Raw genomic sequence first — 27520 nt, 5'->3', positions numbered from 1 at the left:
CAAGTGGAACTCTACAAAACCGGGTTCTGCTCTTACAGCTGACTTTTGTGATCACTTTAGTGCCCTGATCATGATCTCAAGGCAGGCAATGAAAAGTCGTTACTGGTTACCCTTAATGCCTTAACCAGTTAAAGAAATCCTTGTTTTAGCCCAGCTTGTTATAAAATTGTACACACTCCTAGATTTTTCTCAATGGACTAATTGTGAAACCTAGTTGATTGTTTTACCCAATTCAGTGTCATTAGGACGTACACGTTGTATATTGGTATCCCATTTCCATGCATGTAAAAGTTGTAGTAGCAATGTACTCAATAAAAATGTTTCTCTAGTCTGCCTGTTTTCTTGATCAGTGCTCTCTATATTTCAACTTGTAGACGTGAAGACTGTTTCTACTAAATTCCAAACCACATGAAAGGTGAGGCCGCTGTAATGGACGACAGAGAAGCGCACCCCGGTGAAATGCAGAGTGATGCATTAGATGCGGGTGGCCTCATGCAGGTGGCAGAGACGCTTCAACCGTCGGTCCCTGACGAGAACGAGAACAGGCTCCCTGGTTGCCCAAGCGAGGTTGAAACCACCGTGGATGGTGTGATGGGGCTACAGGAGCATGTAGAGGAGGACAGCATTAACAACAATGAAAGCTGCAACCATAGTGATGGCTACCAGAGCCAGGATAGCAGCTGCAAGGAAGAGGACCTGACCACGCCCTGCACGGCGGAGCCCATGCCGAGTATGGGTAAACGTACCTCAGGAATGAGAAGCATAAGAAACAAGGACGGCTTAAATGGAAATCCCACAGGTAACGTTAACAATCATTACCCTTTCTGACATTTTGTTTTATTGAAAATACTTGATTCTGGTGCGCCATATGTAGGATGTGCCCTTTTCTTTTAGGAACAACTTAGCCTTGTGTCTCCCTATATAGTTGCTTCGCCCAACTGTGAAGCTATATCTACTTCTCAGGTTAATCCACCAGTCAAGTTAAAATTTGTATAGCGCACTACTCACCCGGAGGGTCTCAAGGCGCTTGGGGGGGGGGGGGTTGTTACTTATCAAATAGCCAAGTTTTTAGTTGTTTTCTGAAGGAGAGGTGGTTCTGAGTAAGGCAGAGGTGGGTGGGGAGAGAGTTCCAGGTTTTGGCCGCCAGGTAGGAGAAAGATCTTCCTCCCATGGTGGTTTTACGGATACGTGGAATCGTGGCGAGGGCTTGATTGGACGATCGTAGTTGGCGGGTGGGGGTGTAAAAGGTCAGGCACGTGTTGAGGTATTTGGGTCCTAGGTCGTAGAGGGCTTTGTGTGCGTGGGTGAGAAGACGGAACGTTATTCTCTTGTTGACGGGGAGCCAATGAAGGTCTCTCACCGGAAATGTGGTCGTGGCGGGGTATATCTAGGATGAGTCTGGCGGAAGCGTTCTGAATGCGTTGGAGTTTTTTCTGTAATTTGGCTGTGGTTCCAGCGTAGAGGGTGTTTCCGTAGTCCAGTCGGCTTGTGACAAGTGCTTGAGTGACTGTCTTTCTTGTTTCGGTGGGGATCCATCGGAAGATCTTTTTGAGCATGCGTAGGATGTTAAAGCATGATGATGAGATGGCGTTGACTTGTCTGGTCATCGAGAGGGAGGAGTCTAGAATGAATCCCAGATTGCGAGCATGGTCCGTTGGTTTGGGCGCGCTGCCTAGGGCTGGTGCGAGTAATAATTTTATTAATAACAATGAATGATATAAGTAGTACTGTTAACTAATCATCAGGAACATCATTTCCAGATATTCAAATAAAAGGTGTATTACTCAGGCCAGACGTGATTTTGAACTTGGAAGAATGAAATACTGCTTTGGGCTTTCCTGGTGTTTAACTTGACCTGAAGACACCTGGCCAGCTTTCCAGCCTAATGAGTTAGCAATGTCGATGTCAAGACAATGTGTTGTTTTTCTCATTTAAAATTATAAGTGCTGGATGATAATTAGGAGTTCGTTTTGTGCTGCATTGCGGAATGCCTGATAGTCTTCGTATTTCTTATAAAAACTTGGAACAATGTTGAGAGCATCAACTCAATCTCACGCTATTCGGAGACTGTAATTCTCCTAGAAGCGAAACATCAGGGGATTGACCCACGCTGCACTCTCTCTGCCTTAGTGAGATTTGGTCCGGCTTGGCAGTACAGTCATTACAAGATCATATAAAATCAACAGGGAAAAAAAGATCTTTAAGAAGCACTACTAACAGAGGGGTTTTTTGCTCCGTCCAAAAGTTGACTTCTTTGAATATTGATTTAGATTGGGCAGAGGTTGTGTGCTTCGGTCAAGAGTGCTTGTATTACATTTTCTGCCTTGTTGGAAAGCTTATGCTCCACACTGAAGGGATGGTTTGGTTATGGTGACAAGCCATTAAAGGTTGGAGGCCTGATGTGTTTAGCATCTGTTTATTATGAAGTAGGTTTAACGGTGGATCGTTATTAAACTATATTAAAGCTTGTTGACCGGTTTGACGAGGAAATCTCACAGATTACCATAGTAGGCAAAATGATTGGCCGCAAAAGTTCAGGTTACAAAATGTGCACAATATTTCTTGTTATGCTTTTTTAGGAAGGATTGTCAATGGCAATTTTTTATAATATTTGTGATTTTATGATTGTATAGCAATATTTGCCTTGTTGGGAAGGTTATGTGACATTTTGTAGCCATAAATTGGTTATGGTGGTGAGCCAAGGATATAGTGTAGATTGGTGCATTGGAAAAAGTTATGTGAAGGCCATAGGTCTAATCGTTGTATTATGAAACTTTGTGGCGATTCTAGTTGGCTGGAGTTATTTATTTTGTGAGAATCATATGTTAAAGACAATAGGCTTTTAAGGATGGATTGCTAACAGACTGTAGACCGGCATTGGTTATGTGGATCCTCAGAGATTAGTGTAGTAGGCATGGGTATTGGTGTTAGTTTCTCCGTCCGTCCCACATCCCCCCTCCCCCACACACCTATGCTAACCATGGGGTAGCATGTTTGCTCTTTGATAATCCTTGTTAGCCATCTTACAAGGGGTTGAACATTGTTTTGCAAACAATAATTTTGTATAGATTAATAATTTTCAGAAATATTTGTACATGTTTGTATCACTGTATATATGGTTACCTTGTAGGAACGCCTATCTTCTATATAATTGCCCTAAGTTTGTTATGGTGATGAGCCAGTGATAAAGGGTATAGGGCGGATTCGTTCATTAGGAAAAGTTACCCAACATACCATAGCTTAAATTTGTTTATTATGAAAAATTACAAGCAACACCGAATTATTGACTTATTTATTATGCATATCGTACGTAAACGCCAATACGCTTTTATGGGTTGCTTTGTATTACACTATGTTAATAATGCCTGTAGACAGACATTTCATTACATGGAACCTCAGATTACTGTAGTAAGCAAGAATTTTGATGTTTACTTCCTTTGACAACCCCTAGGCTAGAGTTTGATGATTTGCACTGTGATACTCCTTACTGGCCCCTCTAATGTGGGCCTGGAAGGTGTAGTTGTCTGGCAAGCCTTTGTAATAATAAAAAACATAAATACTCTAAATGCACAGATAAAGGGGCTTTGGATTAGACCTTTACTGTCTATTAACCGCATGCGTGCGGGCGGAATTCCGCTCGTACGCTGAGATTTTTAAAAGCGCACTTTAGGTGACGAGCTGGGCTCGTCATCAGCGTGCGAGGAGGCTACCTCATGAAGAGCCCAGCTCGTCATCAGCGTGGAAGGGGTTAAAGTGTCATTTCAATTCTACTTCTCTCCATGACATCATACTGTGTGGCTAATGGGTTAGCCCATCTCTGCCATTGGTCCTGTTGGCCTGTGAGTAGTGGAATGTTGCCTGATCACATGTGCACATCCACCTGAAAATGAATGCCCTATTAAATTTATTTTTACTTTTCGTGTCTTTTACTATGCCACTTGATTGCCAGTGATTTCATCTGTGGTGTGCTGCATCCTGTGAGAAGTTGGCCTGATGTATGATGTCTCCAATTCTGGGGGCACCTTATATCAGTCCAAACAATCCCTTATGGTGGTGGTTGTAAGTCAACCTTAAAGACAAGCTATCCTAGAGGTAGCATGGACTAAGCAGCCCAAAAGCTTAACTCAAGAGGACATGTGAAGCCAGCTGTTTTACCATATGCAATCCTGGAATATCAAATGAAAGGACACCACACAAGTTGTATATTATAAAAATATATGTATTTATTCTCAGAATAATCCCCACTACTCTTTATGAGCAATGAAGCACAAGCGTTTAAACAAAAGCACAGTATAACATATACAAGTTGCACAATTATGGATGGGGCCGGTGGCCACTCAAACCATATATCAAAAAAGTGGTATAACAATCACTAATCGATCGGGGGTAAGGCCTAGGGCCTTGGGAATCACTGGGACTATACTGGACTAACAGCAGTTAGGACGGGAGTAGCCCGCGGGATTCGGGTGCAGTGCAGAAAGCACACGCATGCACCAATGCAAAGTCAATGGTGCGTAAAAGTTATCGAGTTACAGTTTTAAGAGTCTTCCAACTGGACTAGAAGGACAAAACTTTAGACTTGGACACTAGAGGTGTAAACCACTACAGGAGCACCGGCGTTCAACAGTTACCTCACCCACAGGAAGCGGGTGCACAGGTGCAAAGATGTGTCTGGTTTCGTCACGAAGATCTATGGTGCCTGGAGATGAAGATGCTGCAGGCGTCCAGAAGAGAAGTGTCCGGTGTGATCCAAGGGTGGGTCGAAGATGTAGAGTACCTGAAAGCAGAGGGGACAGAGTCTGGGACACTAGCCAGTGACCAGGAAGGAACCAGGCAATGTCGGGCGCAATCAGGTCATTGTCGTGAAGCTTGTCTCCGCTGCCACGTGGTCTCTGGGGCACCGAGGATGTCCTGGAGTGAATCACGAGCTGTCCCACGAAGGTTCTCGCTGTCGGCGGTGTCGGCTTCAAGATCAGAGTCAACAGGCCTTGGCAAATGCAACCCACGCAGGATTCGAAGATCGCTTCTTGATCTATGGTGCCTGGAGATTAAGATACTGCAGGCGTCCAGAAGAGAAGTGTCCGGTTGATCCAAGGGTGGATCGAAGATGTAGAGTACCTGAAAGCAGAGGGGACAGAGTCTGGGTCACTAGCCAGTGACCAGGAAGGAACAGGAAGGAACCAGGCAATGTCGGGCGCAATCAGGTCGTTGTCGTGAAGCTTGTCTCCGCTGCCACGTGGTCTCTGGGGCACCGAGGATGTCCTGGAGTGAATCACGAGCTGTCCCACGAAGGCTCTCGCTGTCAGCTGTGTCGGCTTCAAGATCGGAGTCAACAGGCCTTGGCAAATGCAACCCACGCAGGATTCGATGATCGCTTCTTACTCGGACCAGCAAGGTCTGAGCGGGTGCTCCTTTTCAGGGGAGCGAGGGCCAGTCTGGAGCAACCAGAACAGCAGAGCAAATTCAAAGGTTCATCGGTACTGGGGCCACTAGCCAACGGGCAAGCGACCGGACCAACGCGTCGAGCAGGAAAATGCAAAAGGGCCCCACGCAGCACTCGTCGAGTGTGGAGGGGTGAGCTTCGGTGCAAAAGCTGCTCGGTCCTGGAGCTTCTCAAACTCCAATGCACAACTTCGAGGGAGCCTCGGATGCTGCACGATCAGCGCTTCGTAGTTTTTCCAAGATGGCCGGCCCCACGCTTCAGGTCGCCTCCACGGGTCTCAGCTCTGCAGGGACTGTGGATCGGGCTGTTAGAAGGCAGGCACGCTGGGTCTTGTCGATCTGTCGCTCGAGTTCCGGCGGGAACTGCAACAAAGCAAACGTCGAGGTGCTGGATGGTGCCTGTTTGCACAGGGTGGTCACTCCTTGACCACAAGGGAGATTCTTCAGTCTTCCACGTCGAGTGGGATGTCGAAGGGTCCAGAGTTTTGTTTCATAAGTTTCAGTCAGGATAATCTGATGTGCATCTGCACAGCTCCTACCTTTATTCCAAATCAAGGGGCTGGATTACCTGCTAGGTCCCTCCTATGGGTGGGACCTGGGAAGGGGATGGTTACACCCCTTTCCCTTTGTCCAGTTTCTCGCCAGGACTGGGGCTGGATGGCCCAGAACCGGTTTGACTGGAATCTGCCCAGGGACACCTTGTGCGCCCCAGGCAGTGTCTAGTTTCTTTCAACCCTCCCTGCTACAATCCACTATCTCCTGTCTGGGGTGGTGTGACACCTCCCTGTGACAGGAAACCCTTTGTCCAGGCGTCCTCTGCCAAGTTTTGGTCAGCAGCAGGAGGCCAGACATGTGTCCATTTTGTGATGCTGGGGCTCTGGTTAGGATTAACCGCGTTTTAAGTAAAGTAACATGCCTTCTCCCTCTAGAAGGGTGGGATACTATCCCCATCACCAGGACTGGCGAGGGGGTAGTATTCCAAAGTGTATGACACCAAACACGACATGTTTTGATAAAGCCAAACCAAAGTTAGCATTAACCGTAAGGATTATAATGCACTTAAGAGTATATGGTATGGCAGTATCACTGGAACAGCATTAAGGAAGTGGTTCCAACACTGCAGACAGGCTCGGCTCATGCTAGAGCACCATCTCCCATAAAACCAAGCACTCTGCCTCCAGGATTGTAAAGGCCTGCCATAGGAGTGACTTATAGGTGTCTATGTGTCCAGATATAGGTTTAGACATATGTATACTATATCTAAGCAAGGGGTGAGTACACCACCTTGCCCCAGCTGTGGGAACAGCCAGTTGTGTCGATTTAAGTACCAGCCAGGGGTGGCAAAAGATATGCTGCAGCCCCTGGTAGGCCTTGGATGCACCTATGCCCTGGGCACCTATAGTACACTGTACAGGGGCTGATAAGGTGTCCAGTACCAAATTGGTGATGTACCTATAGTACATGGAGTCCATTTAAAGAGAGAGCAGATAGCCTGGGGCCCTGATTAGCAGGATCCCAGGCCAACTAAGTCGAAAACCAGCTAAACACAAGGCAAAAAATCTGGGGTAACCATAGTCAGGTATCCACCTTCCTACACATCCTTTGCAGCCTCTAATTCTAAACTGAACAGCCATCTTGAAATTATATTGTCCATTGGGCATCATTGTGTTACTGTTTCAAGATATCGACCGTGTTTAAAGGCATTATGTTGGCCACCTTGTGTCTGTACGAATTTAATATAGTATACATGTTGTCATTCAAAGGCGTCCTCCCAGTGCGATGTTTACAGACCAGCCTTCTTGGAATTGTATTGTGCACAGTGTATTATTGTTTTTTGTTCCAAGATGGACAGCATGTTGCTTCTAAACATTTCGACTATGTTGGTACTGTAAAAGAAGGACACACTATGTGCAATACCATTGCAAAACGACCTTCTGTGTTGTTTAATTTTATTTTCGTAATGAAAGCATATGCCAAACAAGTTTAGGTGGCTGCATGTCGTTATTTTCATGTTTTTATTCTTTTAATTTATCTTCCATAGTCGTGCTGAGTTTTTCTGTCTGTTGTTTTGCCGGTGGATAAATTCAAGAAGTCATTAGTGGGTGGGAGGATGAATAGATACATGAGTGCAAGGGTAAGTGAAAGGGTTCATGTATGTTAACCTATTGCGTGCCTAAATACATCAATAATGAAAGAGGCACTTTCGGTAAGTAGCCAGTGCTAATGGCATTACTTGCACTTTTTGGGGCAGGACGGGAGGGTGTGTTTTATTGATGCACAAATGCTTCCTTTAATTGCGGACTTTAAAATGCTTCTAGGGTTTGAAGTAGTGGGTTTGAAGCATTGGCGACTTTCTGAGATGCTGTGAAATAAAATTATGTCTTCAAGGAGTGTCTGCTCTCAACTGGTTGGTTACAGGCATCCTACTCTGGATGAACAGGTGTTAACGAGAACAACCTTGAAAGATGAAACTTGACTCCCTTTCAACCTTAGATGCAGACCTCATCTCCTCTTAAGTCTACCCCGCGAAGTGAACGTCTTTTTCTGCTTGGCTTTTCTACTGTGACATATTATGTTTCTCTTCTAAAGTGGTCACTTTCTGGGGATGGGACACAAACATGTTTGTGGGATATTAAAGTAAATCTATCAGCAAGGCAAACGACTTTTTTCTAACATAAGCATGTTCTTGTAATCCACAGTTATGTTGTAGCTAATAATTCGTGTACATAAAACAAATATTGTAATTGTTATAATCTTCTTAGATCAGGTAGCAACGTTACATGGGGGATCTTGTTTTATAGTAGTACTAGCAGCCCGCCCCGACCTTGTCCGGGAGCAATCAGGCTTCCCCGACCCCGCCCCGATATAGCAGCCCGTCCCGAAATGAGTGTTCAGGGCCCCCGGCCCCCGCCCGCCCCCCGCCATGAGTGTTCAGGGCCCCCGCCCGCCCCGACATTGTCCGTGGGTCCCCCGGAGCCTTACCTCAGCCGCCGCTCCTCCCCCGCGCTCCTCAGTTCGCCGCTCGTCACCGCTCCTCCCCGCGCCATGTCCGCCGCTCCTCCTCGCGCTCCTGGACGCCGCTCCTCCCCGCGCTCCTGACGTCAGCACGCAGGTCGCGGCCGGCGCTTCTTCCACGGGACTACTTTTTTTTCGCTAAAATTTTTTAAATAGCGTATATTTTTTTACTTTATATAGCCTATGTCCATCTGCACACCCTGACGATTACAACGATGTATCGGGTGTGTAGATTGGCGCTGTGGTTCCCGAGTTTACCCGCCTCAAAGGTTCAAAGTTCTTCCTTTATAATAGTAGTATAGATAGATAGTATTCATTTGATCACTGAGTTTACCGTCTCAGTGGAACAGTGCTGTTGATAGCAACGCGCAAACTCCTGTGACTTCATCATTTATTGTTTTTATTGTCGGTGTATTGACGAAGCCAAAGGGAGTAAAATAGCCACATTTATATATTAATCCTTAAGCTGTTTCTCTTGAGCCTGCCTCTGCATCTCTGTTGCCTTATAGTCAAGTTAAACAACTGCTACACAACTCTTGTGATATATTTATGTATATTCAGTACCCCATTGTGTCCTATACAAGTTGAGTATGTCATACTTGGGGCCAGGGCTACATCCCAGTCCATTGTTATTTTGTACATCACCTACTTGTGCACCAAGGTTATATTGAGCTGTTATGTTTGTACTAGTTGATTCAATGCCCATTAGATTCCCCATGTTAGACTAATGTTCTGATTTGTTACCTTTGCCTCAAATTGTAAAGCGCTCTGATATCCTTCGAGATCAAGTTTGCGCTGTATAAAACTTTATAAATAAAAATAAATACAAAATGGTGGAATAGCAGTTTACCGTAGTCCTAGGACTTCCCTGGTTCTTCCCGCTCTGTCACTCCCTCAGCATGGGTCTTGTGCTTGGAGGGATGAATAGCAGGGTGCATTATGAACTTGGATGTCAGAATGTCTGTTTACAAAACGTTGACATTTTATATCTGTTTTAAACATCTCGCTTCCCTTCGCTGGGGGAGATTAGGGCCTTTGCTGCTGGCTCCTACCAATCACATTTTTAGGTCGAGCCTGGGCAGTGCATGCGCTGCTCTGTGAGGCATGCTGTAATCACATATGGACTTGAAGCTCCGCCCAATCTCCTTCCATCTTTTTAATTGGCTCCTGCTACGGTCCTTTCAAAATAGTTGCTTCTGATTCGTTAACAGGCTTGTTAGTACCGCCTTAGTCTGTCTTTGTAACCTTCCATGAGGACTGGACATTTTACTTGTGATGTTACTCAGTCTGTTTTAGCCACAGCCTGTGAGCACTCTTTTCTTTAATGTCTTTATTCTAGCTGGTTTTGCAGGCACTACAGGCTCTCCCTAACCTACCCTGTTTGCATGACAGCACTCCCCGATCATGGATGCTGCGCTTTAGCTTTCAAAAATACTCCCTGCTCAGCTCGGCACTTCTGCACTTGCGATGCTGCTTTACTTAATGGCAACCTTTCTTTAGACGAGCTGCGTCTTAAAGAAAGGGGCACGGCCAACATTAAAGTGAAAGTGTGGCATTGGGTGCTTTTACCCCAACTTGCGAAACAAATGTTTTTTTTGTTGTTTTTTTTGTAAAAGCGCCCCATACTGCACTTTGACTGTAATAGCGGCTGCACACCTTTCTTTACATGAGCCACATCTAAAGAAAGAGGCGTGGCCGCCATTAAAGTCAAGGTGTGGAATGGGGCGCTTTTACAAAGAAAAAAACATTTGTCAGTTTAAACAAATGCTTTGTTTTTGTAAAAGGGCCCCATTCCGCGCTTTCACTTTAATGGCGTCAGCACAGCTTTATTTAGACGCTGGTCGTCTAAAGAAAAGCATTGTGGCCGCCATTAAAGTGAAAGCGCGGTATGGGGCGCTTTTACAAACAAGCATTTGGAATGCAATAGGTTTCGAATTTGCGAGAGTTTAAGCAGTTAGCATTGTAAATGACCATGGTCTTTATGTTTTAAAAACCAAAACATATATGGCATTGTCATATACAATGCCAATAGTTCAAACTCACGTAAATGCGAGACCTATTACATTAAAAATGCTTTTTATGGATAGTTTCACCTTCTGACGTTTTCCTAGATCCCCCTTGCTATTCTGCAACGTCTCTGTAATTAACTTTAACTCTCCACTTTTTTGTGGGCTTTAAGTGTACCAGTCTGTATTTTTAGGTTTGATAATTTTCAGATTAGTGGCGTCCCTAATTACCTTACAGCGGAGGAGAAACCTGATTCAGTTGTTTATAAATGGCATGTGGCACTTCCTTTTCAAGATCTTTGCTGCTGGGAGTCTACTGCAACTAGGGAATTACAGGCACCAGAGATGCGTGCACTCCGTTGCATGGGTGATGCAATCTTTCTTTTGCATGCTTCTCCAACAGATGCGCGAGAAAGCTGAACACGCCATCTCATTTCCACCAGTGTGAGCCCTGTGAACAACAAACTAGACTTTGCATCATTCTTGTGAGAGTTCGGTTTCTTTGTGATCTTACTTTTGTGACATGTTGCAAGAGAGAAGGGCACAGTACTGTTATATTACAGTAAGATTACCAACTACATCTCCGTCCTCGAACCTCACTTTACATACTTTAAACAAGTCTCAGCCATTACTGTTATCCTTACCAAAGACCTTCCTATGCAATAACCATCCTTTTGAAAATCATAAAAGTGAACCGAAAGTCTCTTGACCGTTCAGCCATCCCTGAATGAAACCAGGTCAATTGCATAATGTCAATGAGGTCTGTAAAATGGCAACTGTAAATTCAGAATGTTAGCTCGTTTTTTAAGTCAAGCCTGGGCAGCGCATGTGCTGCTCTGCGAGGCACGCTGTATTCAGTTAGGGACTTGAAACTCCGCCCATCTTTTCATTTAGCTCCTCTTAATGTCCTTTCTAAATTGTTGCATTTGATTCCTGAATAGGCTTACTAGTCCCTCCTTGGTACCCCCTTCTCTGCATTTGTAACCTCCCATGAGGACTGGACTTTTTACTTGTGTTGTTACATGGTTTGCTTTATCTAGTCTATGAGCACTGTTTTCTTTAATGATATTCTCCTATTCCACCCATGACGAGCTTTCCTACAAGTTAGCATGCCGTCCGCTTTTATTTTTTAATCAGTAATGGCAGTCTGGTTTAAATATAGTGGCTGTGCGCTTCTTTTGTTTCTTTGGCAGCATGGCCTGCTTTAAGTATAGTGGCCGTGTTTTACTTATTTAAATTTGCTAGCGCGGTCCGCTGTTAAGGCAGCACTTCTTTATTTATTGTATTTGTCAGCACGGTCTGCTTTAACTTCAGCGGCCCTGCTATGGAACGTTCTTTTTTTTTTTTTTGCCTCTTTCTTTTCAGTGTTCGTGCCCCATAACAACATACTTTCACTTTAATAGTGGCCATGTCCCTTTCTCTAGACGATGCTTGCTGTATTCAGGTTACAGTGAGCTGCGTCTAAACAAAGGGGCACTGCTGCAATTTAACTGAAAGTAGGCATGTGGCGCTTTTACAAAAAAAAAACTTTATTTGTGAACTTCACTAGCAAATTGTTTTTTTTGTAAAAGCACCCCACGCGAAGCACTCACTTTAATGGTGGCTGCGCCCCTTTCTTTAGATGTGGTTCGCTGTAACCTGAATACGGCGAGCCGCGTCTAAAGAAAGGGGCACAGCCACCATTAAAGTGGTCTCACATTTGCGACACTTTGAGCTACTGGCATTAGAAATAACAATGTTTTATATATGTATTTGTTTTCAAAACACATAAATAAAAGGCATTACCATTTACAATGCCTATAGCTGAAACTCTCGCAAATGTGAGACCTATTGAAAATCCATCTATGCCATTCTAACATTTCTTTTCCGCAAGATGACTTTCGGTGTAGTTTGCACATTGTGTTTCATTAATGTAATTGTTATTTCCTCTTCCAATACGTTTATCACACTTCTGGTAGAAAAGGGCTGTTTCCGAGGTTCTTGCTAGCTATGCCAATATTTGTTTCATGCGAGTTAGTTTTGGCGTTTAGAAATATGTGAAAATCTTTTAGTAAGCTGTTGCCCTTCCCCCACCATTACCTGTTCTAATCCCAAGCAATCCGTTTCCCGCAACTGAGCGTTTTGCACTCTTATTGATCAACATGTGAAACAATCAATCCGTTTTATATTGCCATTTTTCTTTCAACATTCGGCAACCTGCCCATAAAACCAGTCATGGAAACAGATTCCTCATCCTCACAATGATTAGTTTGACGATTGGGTTGGCGATAAAACCCAGAATTGGCGTCAGTATTGAGAAACTATTTTTTTATTGTCCTGTTTAGGATAATGGTTCTTAACTTAAGGTCTGCCAACCCCCTATGGGCCGCAACACTCACTCGGGGAGTCTCGCTGTTCAGAAATTTAAATATTAGAAGGTTTGTGTATATACTCTGAAAAGCAACACTAACGATTTTAAAAACATTCTCTAAATATGAAAGATTTCGAAATTGGAGACTAAAAATGTGATTGATATTCTTACCTTAATTTGTGGGATAAGTGTAAGTACAGCCAAATATACTGGTATGCATCGATAAAAGGAGAACACGCATTAGGCGCAAAAAAGACCAATCTTTAAGCGAGAGTCTAGAAAAATTGCCTCATCTTTTAGAAATAAAAATGTATTTTGCAGAGCCCCAACCTTCCCATTTAAATAAAATTTCAGTTTGTGTATATTTTCGTTTGTGAATTAAATTAAATATTTGATAGTTTGTTTATATTTTTAAATACATTTAGTTTTGTATTTTGGAGTATTGTTTTCAGATTTAAATCATATAAATTGCTTAGACTGTGGTGCCCAGCTTCGAGGAGTGATCCATTGGCTGCCCAAGGTAAAATGGAACTCAATCCATATGTATAATCTCAGGGCATAAATTGATAGAGAATTCATTCTAGATCCAATTTACTTAGTATGGAGGAGCTGGTAAAATGGCCCCCTATTAAGAGACTCTCCTAGGCTGTGTCATCCTGCTCTCTGCACACTAAGCTGTGCACTACCAGGTGGTCATGGGGTGGCTCATTGGTGGGAATGTTCCCTTAGGAATCCCCTTTAATGCCTGTTTGCATTTTTGGAATTTCTCCTCAGGGAGAGATTCACCAGCTAAATCAATAAATTGAGGCAGCATATAGGAAGGAAAAACAAGACTCTAAACAGTTGCGGTATAACCTACGCATGTACAGGGACTCACTCAATGTTAGCAGTGGGTCAGCTGGGCCTGCAGGCACCCGTGAAGTAAAGTGGAAGTTTACTCTTTGGATGCTCTGGGCCCCTTGAGAGGAGCATTGTGTGCTTCCCCCAACATGTGTAGTAGTATCCAAGGAACAAAGGGGGAGGTGTCATTGTGGAGTTGGAGTTGGAGAGGTGCCAACATCTGAGAATACGTTTTCATTGGACTGGAACAAATATGTCAGGAGTCAAGCAACCTTTCTTGCAACCTGTTTTCCCGTCTTGCTGGTAAGGTAAGGTGATTGGTAGGTAAGAGAGCAGTACAGAGTCACTTGGGATAATTGACGAGGAAGAGGCAAGAGGTACTACCTGCTATCTTTCTTTCGTACAGGCAAAATTGCCAAGCGTGTCGCATAGGGAGATGAATGGCATAGAGCATAACTCTCAATAAACCGAATTATAGGTATTGCTTGTATCCTTTGTATGTGACCGCTTTTTGAGGAAACTTGGGCACTCACTCACACATCCCATCAACCCCCCCCCCTTCTAGCATTCCATTATTTACTACTTCATTTGTTGAGCGCACACCGAGGCAGATGGCTGCAAAGTCATGTGCAATAAATTAATGACGAAACATGGTGCATCAAATACATCTAGTGATAACCTAGGACAAAAACTAGAGTTCAATGGCAAAATATTTTGAAATATTTGAATTACTTAGTGACGGGGGTCACTGAAATGATTGTGTTTAAGTGAACACATATATCCTTAACAACCATTTGAGGGAAGAGCGGAGTCAGAGGTGTTCAGGGAGTCTAAAGCCATGAACCCCTCTGTGATGGGTAAGTCATGGTTGCACTTTACCCGTCTTGATCTTGGTAAGTAAATGCAGCAAAGAGTCTGTTCGCAAATCTGCTTCTCATGATCCCCAGATTTCAAGAATTGATTTTCTTTTTGAGACTACTGGTGTGAGGTTTTTTCGGAGATAACAAACAGCAGCCTGTGGTAGAGCAGGGCCCGTCTAGCTGGCTACTTTGCTTGTCACCAGAAGAGTGTCCGAGTAACCCATGTCCGTGATGGGAGTCGGAAGGTGGGAGAAAATGTCACTTAATATACTGGGGGGGGAAACAGTGCTCTGCATGTGTTGCAAAGCCTAGATGCTGCGCTCTCTTGCTTGCAGCACCCCACAAGGCGTCTTTAAGTTTAGAAGTGAAAACACCCCTACATTTGGTCTGCAAAATCAGATGTCCCTGTATACAAATAATTCCTTTAAATATCGACAATACCTTTGAGTGTTGCTCTCGGGACCATTTTCCCCTTTGATAGTATGTCATAGATCGTGGCCTCGTGCCTGTTTAGTACAAAATTGAGTAATTTTATAATTATAGCCCAGAGTTGGCTGTGAGCACCATGAATCATTGTTGGTCCATGGGCTCTCCCTGGCGGGCTCGCCCTTCTTTGTACGTGCGCATGCGCTGTGTGTTGTTTGTTGGATTTATAACTGCTCCCTCCTCTGAGTGAACGTACGTAACGTGTGCCAAGATATCGTGCTCACGAAAATGGGCGCGAGGAAGGGCAGCCGCTAGCAACAGCATAAACAAACGCTGAGCAGATGCGGTGAGACGCACCAGTGATGTGGCAAATCTCCTAGTGAGAGCTTAGGCTTGTAGAGACGCATTGCTCGCCGCACATACCTGTGTCAAGTCACGTGGAAACAACTGTTTTTTCCAAATCACATATTTGTCTACAATGAGAGGAGAGGGTTTCTGAAATTTGCATCCAAGGTGCTCTGATCAGCGGGGTTTGCCACATCCAGACTCCTCGTTTTTATTCTAATTTATACTGCTATATTATAGTTAGTTCTTTTGTGCAAGGAATGTTTCACTAGTTAGGAATGTGGACGAGCTGCCCCGTCATGTATTTTGAATTATTATTGAGGTATGCGGTGGCTCATCATTGTACGCAATGCCAAATGCTCCATAGAAGGCGGACTTCCTTGACATGCTAAGAGCTGTGACCGTGTTCTAAAGTTTATACTTTCTATAAATCTACTCGTTGCTCTTCATTCTGTGTGAAATTGATCCTTTTGTGTAAGAAAAGTGCCTAATTTATTTGTGGCGCATATTCGGGCGTCCTATTTCTTATCTGTAGAAAAATGTCGCGTCCTGGTAGGTGGCTGTGACGCGAGTATTTCCCATATGTATGTGCCACCCAAAACGAAAGAGATCTGTTTCAGTGTGGGGAATCGTTTCATGGCTTGAAACAGAGGGAATATACTTTTAAACTGTCTTTTTTTTTTTATATTCAGCATGGGAGAGAAAAAAAATCGTCTTTACATAAGGGAATAAAAAAAAAGCGTGAGCATTAGTTCAAACCGTTCAAGCAGACATCAACTTGGCCGAAATTTGATCTAACTGCCTCGAGCAATTTAATGCTCCAGTGCATATTCCTCATTCAGATCCGCTCCACTAATCGAAAGCAGTAGGTGGTTGATCGCTCCTCCAATGTGCAACTGTTAACATAAGATAAGATAATAAAAATACAAATGTACAAATAACATGGCATTACGATGTTAACATAAGGCAACGTGTGTTCAGTCATTTATAGATTTCAGCATCCACCTTAAGTCAACGCTTTAAATTAGCAAGTACACTTCTTTCATTTAAAAGGGACAGTACCTGCACTTTCCAGCACTGTTGCAATACATTTTAAAGGAGTGTGCCAGCACTTCTCAGGAGCAAACAGGTACTCTAAAGAGTGAGTACCTGCCCTCAATGGTGGTCGAAAATCTACTGAGGGCGGGGATGTCAGCAAACAAAAGAAAGACACTTACCAGCTCGTGACGACGACGTCGTCCTCTGCTGGGACCGCAGAGTAGGCCCCAGCAAACTTCCTCGACCAATCCTGACCTGCCCATGTGCAGTTACCCAGCATGTGAGCAGTGGCTTCATTAGTGGGAGTAGCCTCTGGCTGCGCTCAGTATTGAATGGTCCCTTTTAAAGTAGCCATTCCGAGCATATCTGGACACCAACTTCCAGTCTATATATTTTAAGCCTTAATTTCTCAAACTACTGAACAGATCTACTCCCATCACAAAAAGCACAGAGCTTGCTTTCTGCCAAATTTGATATAGTTCTCATCAGCCGTTTAAAATTCTCAATGGAAAATAAATGGGGAGGGGCCTTTTGGGACTCCCTAACCCCCTTTTTCTCAGCCTCTGCTTGACATATCACAACAAAACTTTCCAGGAAGCAGCCGAGGTGGTTGAACTTTTTTTTTTGGGACCGTTTCATGAAGGTTCGTCAAACAACGCCAAAGTTATTAGCAAAACAAACAACACTCTTCTTAAGGAAAGTAAACTAACTATACACAGTGGCACAAATTGTACCAATGATTCTACTTAAACAGAAGGCAGACTCCATTTGTGACATAATCCCCAAGGCTATGGTGTGAAGGTTCCTAAACACAGCAGCGCTGTGAGGCCATACAAATGGCAATACAGCGCTATAAAAATCTGTGCGATAGTTTACATTTCGCGCTATTGGGTGAAGAAATTGCTTGGACAGACTGACACTTAAATGACAATAATTACTTAGCCTAAATACAGGTCTATACACAACACAAGAGAAGCATAGCAAATATATATATATATATATATATATATATATATATATATATATATATATATATATATATATATATATATATATATATATATATATATATTTAATTTGATAAATAAGGCTGCCATACATAGAATAGACAAAAATGAAAAAAGGCATATATCAGTGACTAATGTAACATACAGTGCATCATAGTTTGGTACCAATTATAGACTGACACACATTACATCAATACATAAATAATACATGTACAGGATCAATTGCTCCTTCTGATATTTCGGGTGTTATTTGCACCATAGTTAATCTTCAAGGCCCCATTTTGTAATTTCTCCTGCAATCTTGCAAAGATTTGTGATTTTGATTACAGCATCAGTTGTTGGTATTAAAGTGCTGATTAGGTGTTCATTGAGTAATGAGTACGAGTCTTCCGATTTCCTAGCCCACAGCTACTCCCCGACAGCTCTGCCTCATTGCACTGAGAGTCAGGCTTTACATTGTGGACTCTTTGACAGATGAGGTGGGAATAGGATTTACACTATGCACTGTCTGACAAATGGGAAACGATAGGTTTTTTTTTTACATTGGGAACTCTGTCACCAGCAGCAGAAAGAACTTCCTGTTGTGAGCTAATTAATAGATATCATAAGGAGGGGATATACTTTCTTTAACTCTAGCATACTATCTTTCAAATATCTTTAACTGAGGGGGTGCTGGTGCATTCTCTTTTTCATAATGTACATTTGCAAATTTATATTCAGTGTTTAGTAGTATGTGTGAATTAAAGCACTTTTTATTTTTAAAAGTAAAACCAATAAATATTGGATTGTTTAAATAAAAAATCACGGAGTTTAACATTTATTTAGCATCTTTTCATTGCCTCTGAGTTGAAGGGACAGGCTTGGTGACCTAGGTAGTTGCCTCATTCTTTTTGGAGTATAGGAATATAGTCTTCCTTGGTTTTCCTAATAACTTATCTGTGACTTTTCAGATTGTGCAAAATGCAGCTGTTTGCGCCTGTTACTTAATATCCCTCAGAAAAAAAGTCTGTTAAATCCCACTTGATTTAACTCCAAATGTGATCAGTGAATAGTCAGATCTTGTTTAAGACACTTTGTGTGGTGGACAAGGCACTTGCTGGCACTTACCATGAGTATCTCGACTTTAGGATTCAGTCCAATGTGCCCGCTCACGTGATTCCTACCACTTCTCATGTGCTCTTGTGCCCATATTCCATTGCAACAGGGAGACAGATGCTCTTTCTTAGTTGTAGCTACAAATACAACAAAGGTAACAAGCATTGGCGTAGCCAATAGGTCTCGCTTTTGAGACCTTATACGTGTTTAGTTATGCAGCACAATATCCTTTGTGCAACAACATTAACTGTTGCATGGCTAAACAATTATAAGGTTCCAAAGGCGAGACCTATTGGCAATGCCAATGTTTGTTTAATGTGATATGGATTGCAATATTTCACACAGCACTTGTACCCAGATAAAATGATAAACAACACAATACAGTGAATTAGGTGACTAACAAAATGTAGCACGTGGCTTGAGTACAAAAACATATTTTAACTACGTGTGTGGTGGAGAGTCTATGAAATAATGTATGTAAGGGGTAGGGACCAGGCATTAATAAGGTGAGGGCCATGGCGTAGGCGTGCGGTACTCATAAGCGTGTTTACTATGGGGGACATGAGGGGGTAATACAGGCACAATGGAAAATACCAGTTAAACCAGTGGACCCATGAAACATCGAAGTGCATAATGATGTGTGACTTCAGAATCCAGCTTCAAGATGCAACTTAAGTGGAAGAAAAGCAAACTTTTGTCTAATAAAGCTAAAACAAATCAAGCAAAACGAGGATGCGAATAAGCCGCACAAACATAGGAAGAACTCCCATGCTACATCAAATAGGCATTGGTGTTCACACTAGTCGACTTTCAAGATGCCCATCATTTTACAGTCTCTTGAGCCTAATAAAATTAAAATAGACGACCGATGTTGCACAGTATCCCACGACTATGATAGGGGCAGAAACAATGAAAAGACGAACGTAGGGGGTGTGTGCAATGAAGGACGGCTGGGAGGGGTGGGGGAATGGGGAGCAGCAACTCAGAGGTGGTCGGTGGGATGGAAAAGGTGCAATATAAGGCTAATATTTGTAAGCAATGCGGAAATGTTAAAGCACATTCACTAATCTGAGATTTCTTGCCCGGGAGTGTTGCTTGCGTAAATGGCTAATAAAAAAACTTTAAAAAAGAGCCGTGCACGCCACAAGCGAGCTTGTCACAGTAAAAGAAAATGCATGCACAAGTGAATAACTAATGCTTACATTTCGAAGCACACTGCTAACGTTACCTTTCCCTGTGGGAGAAATAAAAAAAAAAAATTGACATAGTGCGTGAACTACAGAGTTAATGGCCCGTGCACAAGTGAATAACTAAGGCTGATATTCACCTCTACTTTTTAATCTGTATCTTCGCCCACTAATTCAGTCACTTAGCAACTGGAACTGCACTGTCCTCAACTATGCAGATGATATGCAGATTATCTTTCCCTTAGACATCCCGGATGCGATATCCAATTTCCAGGCTGTAATGCTGCACATCCAACAATGGATGATATCTAATCAGCTTAAACTGAATCCGGAAAAAACGGAACTCCTCCTGCCTTGCTCTAGTTCTACTCACTGGGGACCCCAATTCTGGCCAGCTGAACTGGGCATTGCCCCCACTCCCTCGAGTTCAGTAAAAAGTCTGGGCGTCACCATTGATAAAGACCTCTCCTTGAAAACCCACGTCGGAGCCATTATCTCTGCTAGTATGTTCCAGCTTCGCAAAATTCGGAAAATTACTCACCTGCTCTCTCACGAGGCCTTGGTGCAAAATGTCATCTCCCTCGTTCTCTCCCGTCTCGACTTCTCCAACTCCCTTTACTGGGGCCTTTCCAGGTCCCTGCTCCACCGCCTCCAGATGGTGCAGAACCAGGCAGCAAGACTTATCTGTAAAGTCCCCAAATGGCAATCTGCTAGACCTCTCCTGGCCAAGCTGCACTGGCTGCCCATCGAACAAAGGGCTGCCTTCAAAATTGGATGCCTAATCTACAAAGCTCAGCATACCAAATGCCCGACCTTCCTGAAATCCCTCATCAACCCACACCGTCCGACCCGTAACCTCCGCTCGGCCCACCTTCATCTTCTCACCTCCCCAGTGATCAAGTTAAAAAAATTAGGCGGCCGGAGATTCAGCTTCCTGGCACCCAAGCTGTGGAACTCCTTCCCCCTATACATTAAAACCTCTGACACCTTGCTGAGCTTCAGAAAGGGCTTAAAGACCTGGCTCTTCTCAAACTCTCATTAGCTCTTCCTCCTGCCCCAATTTCAATCTCAGCGCCAGGAAACCTCCGGTGTCAGTGCGCTTTATAAATGCAGCTTAACATTAACATTAACATATTTGTAAGCAATGTGTATATTTAAAAGCACATTCACTAATGCTGATATTTCTTGCCCGGGAGTGGTGCTGATATTTTTTAAACAATGCGCATATAAGGCTGATATTTAAAAGCAATGCGATGCGTGCCTGTATACGTGCGCGCGCAATGTGCTCTTTGGATATAAGGCTGATATTTAAAAGCAATGCGGTGCGTGCGTGTATGCGTGCACGCGCAGTGTGCTCTTTGGATATAAGGCTGATATTTAAAAGCAATGTGGTGCGTGCGTTTATGCGTGCGCAGTGTGCTCTTTTTCAAAGCACATACTCGTGCTGCGCACTCCCGCAAGGAGTATGCCGCCACAAGCACGAGTATGTGCATTGAAAAAGAGCTGCATGACGGTTAAAGGTGTCCTATGCAGCCCACAGGGAGCAACATATTAAAGTCAGACCTATGTGCTTTGCCGATGCTCGTTTCTTTTAGATTGTGGCCACTATTAAGAGTATCTCTGTCCTATTTAGGGCAAGCCTGTGCAGTGAGCATGTGCTGTTCTGGCAAAGACTTCATGTAGGGGCTTTTAAAACTAACCTAAGAATCGCACACACTGCTTTTCTTTTTGGCCCACGCTATTGACCTTTGCGTGCGTCTTTTTAACAAAGACAGCATGCAATTGGCCAAAGGCAGGCACATTGCTCCGCCCCTGGCCTTTTGGTGTCGGTTACCTGCACGGCCGCCATGTGGTTTTAATTATCGTGCCCAGACATGGGCGAGATAATTGAAACCAGATGTCTCGCAGTGGTGCGCACATGCACACCACTCACTGGCTTGTTCTTTTTTGGATCCATTTCACAGGGTAGCAACTAAATGAAAGAAGGAAAGAGGTTGTGAACATTTTCTTCAAGTCACGGTTTTCAGTAAGTGAGGAGCAAGACAGAAAGAGATGGAATAATAGGAAGAGGGGGGGGGCAGCTGCCAGCACATAAAAGAAGAGGACATTGTCCGTGTCTTCGCTGGGCAGTAAGGAAGAGACAGAGTCCTTTTCCTTCTCTGCCCGTCCCCGAACGTCCACGAAAGCAAGCCAAGCCTTATCTGAATGCCTTTGCTATTTCTGACGTTCTGGGACACAGTTTTGAAAAGAAAAAGTAGGGGAACTGAATCGTTTTTATTCTTGCCAGGTTACAGGCCGTTTGGAGCGGGTCTGCTTCGCAGGCTACCTCGGGTGCTAGTGAAAGTGGTGGCTCCTGCATCCCAAGGCCCTCCAGTGCAAGCGGAGGGAACCACAACATCTACGCTAGCCTGGTACCAGGTAATGGTACCGTACCTAGCATGAGCAGTGTGTACTACAACAAGCGGCAGGCCTCCCTCCGACTTCTCTCCTTCCCCTCCATGGGCACGCTTCTCTACCTCAGTCTACCCAAACATCCTTCCCGTGCCTGTTGCCCTGCTCTGGAGTACCCCCCCCCCCCCTCCCAACTTATGGCCCTTTGAGCACGGAAGGTGACGTCATGGGGCAAACCCGGCATTACCTGGTAGAGAAGTTATAAAGTTGGCATGACGCAGTCACCCATCCAGTATCAGCGGTGCCGGGGTTTAGTGTCTAGTTGAATTACTAAATGCCCTAGTTTCCGCTATTTCATATGTTACCCTTTTTAGCATATAGTGTCCTCATCATTGATGTTAATTACTGTTGTATTGTCGTTGATTTTAATGCCTTTAAACACATACCATGTTCTTTAAAGTTCGGGTTCTAGAGGGACCAGGCGCCCCAGTTCTTTAGCCTAACGGGTAAAAGATAGTAGTCTGACCGATTTGTATCCGATCCAACGGAAAAGATTCAAGGCACTGCCCTGCATCCTCCACACATCTGACAAAGATCTGACACAGTGTCCCAGGCTGCTCACACATCGAGCACAGCCAGTGCAATGTCTTCCCACGATCGAATCTAAGACCATCTACTACTGTTAGTATAACGCCTCTGCATTGTGTAAAGGACGGAAGGCAGCTTGGACAGGAGACAAAAAATCAGTTTCATACCCCTACACTACGTGTTACCTATATCACCCCTCCCTCTCTTATCTTCCCTCTCACTCCTGCATCTCTCCCTCTCTCACCCCTCCATCTCTCCCTCTCTCACCCCTCCCTCACTGTCTCTTTCCCTCGCTCACCACTACCTCACTGTCTCTCTCTCTCCCTCTCTCATCCCTACCTCACTCTCTCTCTCACCCCTACCTCACTATCTCTCTCTCCCTCTCACCCCTACCTCACTGTCTCTCGCTCTCTCATCCCTACCTCACTGTCTCTCGCTCTCTCATCCCTACCTCACTGTCTCTCACCCTCTCACCCCTACCTCACCCTCTCATCCTCCCTCTCCCACCCCCGCCCCTACCTCCCTCTCTCTTTTCACGTTCTCTCCTTCCTGCTACCACTCCATGCCTCCTTCGCTCACCTCTGTCCTCTCAGCGCTTCTTCTCTCCTAGCTCCATTGGAGCTACCACCAAATTTCCTACATTCCTCTCTCCCTTCACCCCCTCTCTTTCTGTGCCCATTCCCCTTTGTCTCTCTCCCCTTTCGCCACAGCCCTCTGGCCTCTCTGTCGCCCTCCCTCCTTCTCTCCCTGCCTCTATGCTCCCTGACTCCCCCCCCCCCCCCCCATTCCTCGCTAACTGCGGACTTCACTGCTCCCGGACAGCAGCCTCCTAGCTTTCAACATAGTCAGGGGTCCTGGGAGAGAGGTTCGGCGGTCGGGGGTAAAGTTCTGTAAGTCATGAATACTTTATTATTTCTAGAAATGGTAAACACGAAGAGAAAGGCAGGAGAGAGCGCGTGCTCTTCTGACAGGTACCTGTTTTAGGCTTCTGCTCCACAGACCAGGTTTCCAGACATCTCAACATTAAGGGGTAATTGGCTAACAATGTACAACAAGCAATGGCATAGCCAATAGGTTTCGCTTTTGGGACCTTATAAGTAGTTATGCAGCATAATATCCTTGGTGCAACAACATCAACTGTCGCATTGCTAAACACTGTCTTACATGGTCCCAAAGCGAGACCTATTGGCTATGCCAATGCTTGTTAATGTTAGAACGTGACTCGTTTGAAATGGTATCATATAACCAAATTGTGAACTTGTAATGAAACTGCATCTAGACACATTGTAAATACTTACAGCGGAGACCTGTTTTTGCAAGTCTCCTGTGCTGATAGACTGACATCAATTTTGGCGTTTCTAGGGATAGAACATCAAGCAGGAACATGCTTCTGCCATATATGTTTTGCCTTGATAAAAATGATCTGCGCGTGGCTTGTATTTTTTTTTATCATAAGCCTAAATGTACCGGAGGCTAAATGCAACGTAGACATTTAAACACGATGCAAGCCCTGGTAGGAAACATAGCTCGTTATAATCATGTGCTGCTGTGGAGTAGCAGACCACAATATGAGCTAGAGCAAGGTACGTTTTGTCATATTTCGTTATTTGAATATATGCGTGTTTTGTGTACGTATTAGTATTTAAATAGTACGTACTTGGGGGTAGAGAGAAAGATGCTGCACTTTCAAGATGGGAATTCGATCTTTTGAATTACACAATTACATTTCACATATTTGCTTTTTTTTGTGGCACAGAAGGATTACATTATTTACTTACCGAGGCCAAGAATAGAACCCAGGCCCCTGCGTTCCAAAGACACTAGTTTGGCCCCTAGGCTACATCCCTTACTTTCATTCAGCAGGTTTTTTTATACATATTAATGTGACGGTTACATATAAAGTTCAGTATAGAAATGCATTTAACAATTATTTACGATTAGCTCACACATGCAACAAACTAGTTCAAATATAATGAAGAACACATAGCATCGGACACTGGCAATACCGTTCCAGAAATCGAAAGCACCGTTAATCACAGATGTCCACGCCTTTCCATCAATTCGTACGTTTATATTAAAAAAAAATGAAAAAATTAGCCCCATTGTCATGCAACTAAAAATTCAAGACTTCCTGTCTATTGTGCATAACGCATTTCATTAATAAGGATTTAATCTGTCACTCTGAGACTGCGAGGCAAAAAGAATATGAATTTGCATTTCCTGCTGGTCACTAGCAGGCTGAATACGTCTGCTGGCCCCAAACCTAATATCAAGAAATGTGGTCTGACATCATGGTTTATTGCATATTTCAAGCAATCTTGCACGATCACTATCTTATAAACGACATTATGAATGTTACTGGTGTGAGATGTCTTGAAATGTCAGGCACTGACCCGTGTGACTGAAAAAGTCTGATATAAAATAGTTAAATATGGCTAAAGACGAAGTATGTAACCTTAATTTGTTTTTTACCCATCCAAATCTTTAAAGAAATTGTTTACAAGACTTAGCAGGAACTGCATAGTTCATATTTTGCAAGGTGATGACTATTAATTTTAATTGATTAAAACTTCTAACTGCAGATTTGTCATCTTTAGAATATCCTCAGGCGCCAGAGTGGATCAGAAAATTTCAATAGCAATGGTTGTGAGGTTGCGTTGTGCTGCTGCGAGTTGACTTCGTACAACCCTGGAGCTGCATATAAGCACCACCCCATGTCTCTTATGTCAGTTTCTAGTCTCTTTCCCTTTCTGTTCCTGCAGACAGAGAGCATATAACAAGTGTTTTTTGATAGGTTGACGATGTATATCTTGGGACCTTTTCAGATGTAAAGCGGGCACTCCACAGAAAGGGAAGGTCAATGAGGAATCTGGGATAAGAAAAAACGTTACCGCAGGTAAGTAACGTGCCTTTTCTGCTGAAGGGGACTGGCTGGATTACGCATACCATCTTGGCCCATTCTGATTGACCAGTCTGAACTCTGCCCTCTTCTTTCTGAGCTTTTCCAGTGACAAGAAAAGCCCAAGGATGCTGTTGCCCCTCAGTTGGAAGAGCATTGTAACTCTGTTTGGCTCTGGCTTGCTGCGAATGCCATAAAAGTGGGATAAGTACTGCCCCCTGGGACAAGAAAACAAGTATTCATTTGGATTTTGAGAAGATCCTGCACTTCAGTGCATTAGAATATTTGAAAACACGGTCTCTTTGTGGTGGCAACCTTACATAAGTACTGGAAATCAAAATCCAGTCTGTAGAGGGAGCTTGCTGCTGTCCTCTGCCAAGAAGAGAAGATGCTAAACTTCACAGAGTGGAGAGTAGCAGGCCCCAGACTGGGAGGAAGAGCATGAAACCCAGATGACTGAATTTGTGTGTGGCTGACACCACAACAGTGTGAGCCTCACAGGAGCCTTGAGAACTGTTGTAGTCCAGTTAACTAGAACTATCAAGTAGCAAGCAAAGATCACTCCTGCTCGGGGAGCGGCAAAAGTTATTTCCAGGAAGACATTCTAGGTGAGCCTGCACCATCTTCAACTCTCCAGGTATCCCTGCAAAGTCCTTATGTGCCCCATGTAACTCCAGGGGCACGCCGTGGACGTTCACCTAAGAGCACATCTTTAAGTGGTGACCGTGGCCAGTCAACTGAATTCCAGAATCAATTAAATCTTGACCTTGGATTTGCACTCTAAATATTTGAGGAACTTGTGTGAACCCTATTTTCTAGTTTCGGAGTGGGTGAGTTGTTGGGATTACAGGTCATTTGGGACTTCAGCCTCAAACAATGGAGCTGCCCAGCCTTGCACTGCAGAGACTAGAGTAGATACCACACCAATTATTCTGCGTCCATTGTTTTTCTTCTCTGGGACCTCTTCTCTGTTTACTTCGGTCTATGCTACAGACTGTTTCAGAAAATATCTAAACGCTTTTTAAAGTCTAGCACAAGGAACACTTTACAATGTTAAACGTATGTTGTACACAAGTTTGTGGTTGTATCCACTCCAGAAGACCGTGACTCCTTGTTAAGTTTGTCTGTATGTCAGTCTTTACTGCCCTATTGTGTTGTATCCTATAGTTAGTATTGTCTGCATACATTTGGAAAATGACAGAACCCACCATGGATACTGACTAACATATACTTGCCCGATCGATGCGAAGTCGGGAATTTGACAGTTATGTCACTGAACCAAAACTCTGTCCGCATAATTTTCCTTTTACGCCATACCATGTCGTTGCTTGCATCACCGTTTGCAGAATGTGTTCACAGCCTATAGCAAGCAAGTGATATGCTGTGCCTTTGCAGAATAATCATAATGTCCTTGGCAGTTTTGCAATATATTGTTAAGTCACAGTTCTCACTGTTGGCTGAAATGATTTAAATGGGTGAGACTAGCAGTGCTACAAGAATGAATGCATTTAGTGTCTGTCTGTATAGTAACCTTCGTTTGAAGTGCATCTTTTGTTCTGATTTTGCTTGGTGTGAGTGTTAACCTGGACCATTTCCTGGTCTTTTTTTTACGATGGATCTGGGTGTGGTTCTTCAGAGTAGTCAACTGACAAACAATGACCGTGTGCAATTAATGAGTTTACTACAGTGTACTTGTGTGTACAGAGGTTGACAGTTGATTAGAGCTTTGACCTAAATCTAGTATTATCCATTCTCAGAACAGAGGACAACTTAGTCTCTCCTGCTCTTCAAAGTAACGTTTCTTCAAAGAGATACGGCTCTACAGTTCTCACTGCCATTGTGAATAAATAGTTTCTGGCAGTGTGTCATTGATTGTAGTACAGAAACGTGTTAAAACACTTAATTAGGTCATACTCAGAGCATTGGCCTTGTAATCTCATTGAATGTTGATCATTGAGCGTGTGCACCGAAGCCTGGTACCAGTTTTCCCAGTGTAGGGAATCACTGTCTGTAGTACAAATCCTTTCACTA

The 27520-nt window shown here is 43.8% G+C and overlaps 1 protein-coding gene across 2 annotated transcripts in view; it reads left to right on the top strand.

The window, feature by feature from the left end:
- CNST (consortin, connexin sorting protein) overlaps positions 1-27520 on the top strand; it is a 357608-nt gene that overhangs the window by 177059 nt on the left and 153029 nt on the right. For both annotated transcript variants that reach the window (XM_078648798.1, XM_078648797.1), the window contains exon 4: positions 375-799. In XM_078648798.1, the coding sequence (XP_078504924.1) occupies positions 409-799 (391 nt within the window). In that variant the 5' untranslated portion in view covers positions 375-408. The remainder of the gene's footprint in view (positions 1-374; positions 800-27520) is intronic.

The sequence above is a fragment of the Lissotriton helveticus genome, chromosome 6 (assembly GCF_964261635.1).
Source record: "Lissotriton helveticus chromosome 6, aLisHel1.1, whole genome shotgun sequence".
Classification (NCBI taxonomy): domain Eukaryota; kingdom Metazoa; phylum Chordata; class Amphibia; order Caudata; family Salamandridae; genus Lissotriton; species Lissotriton helveticus.
This window is presented reverse-complemented; position numbering and strand designations above follow the sequence as displayed.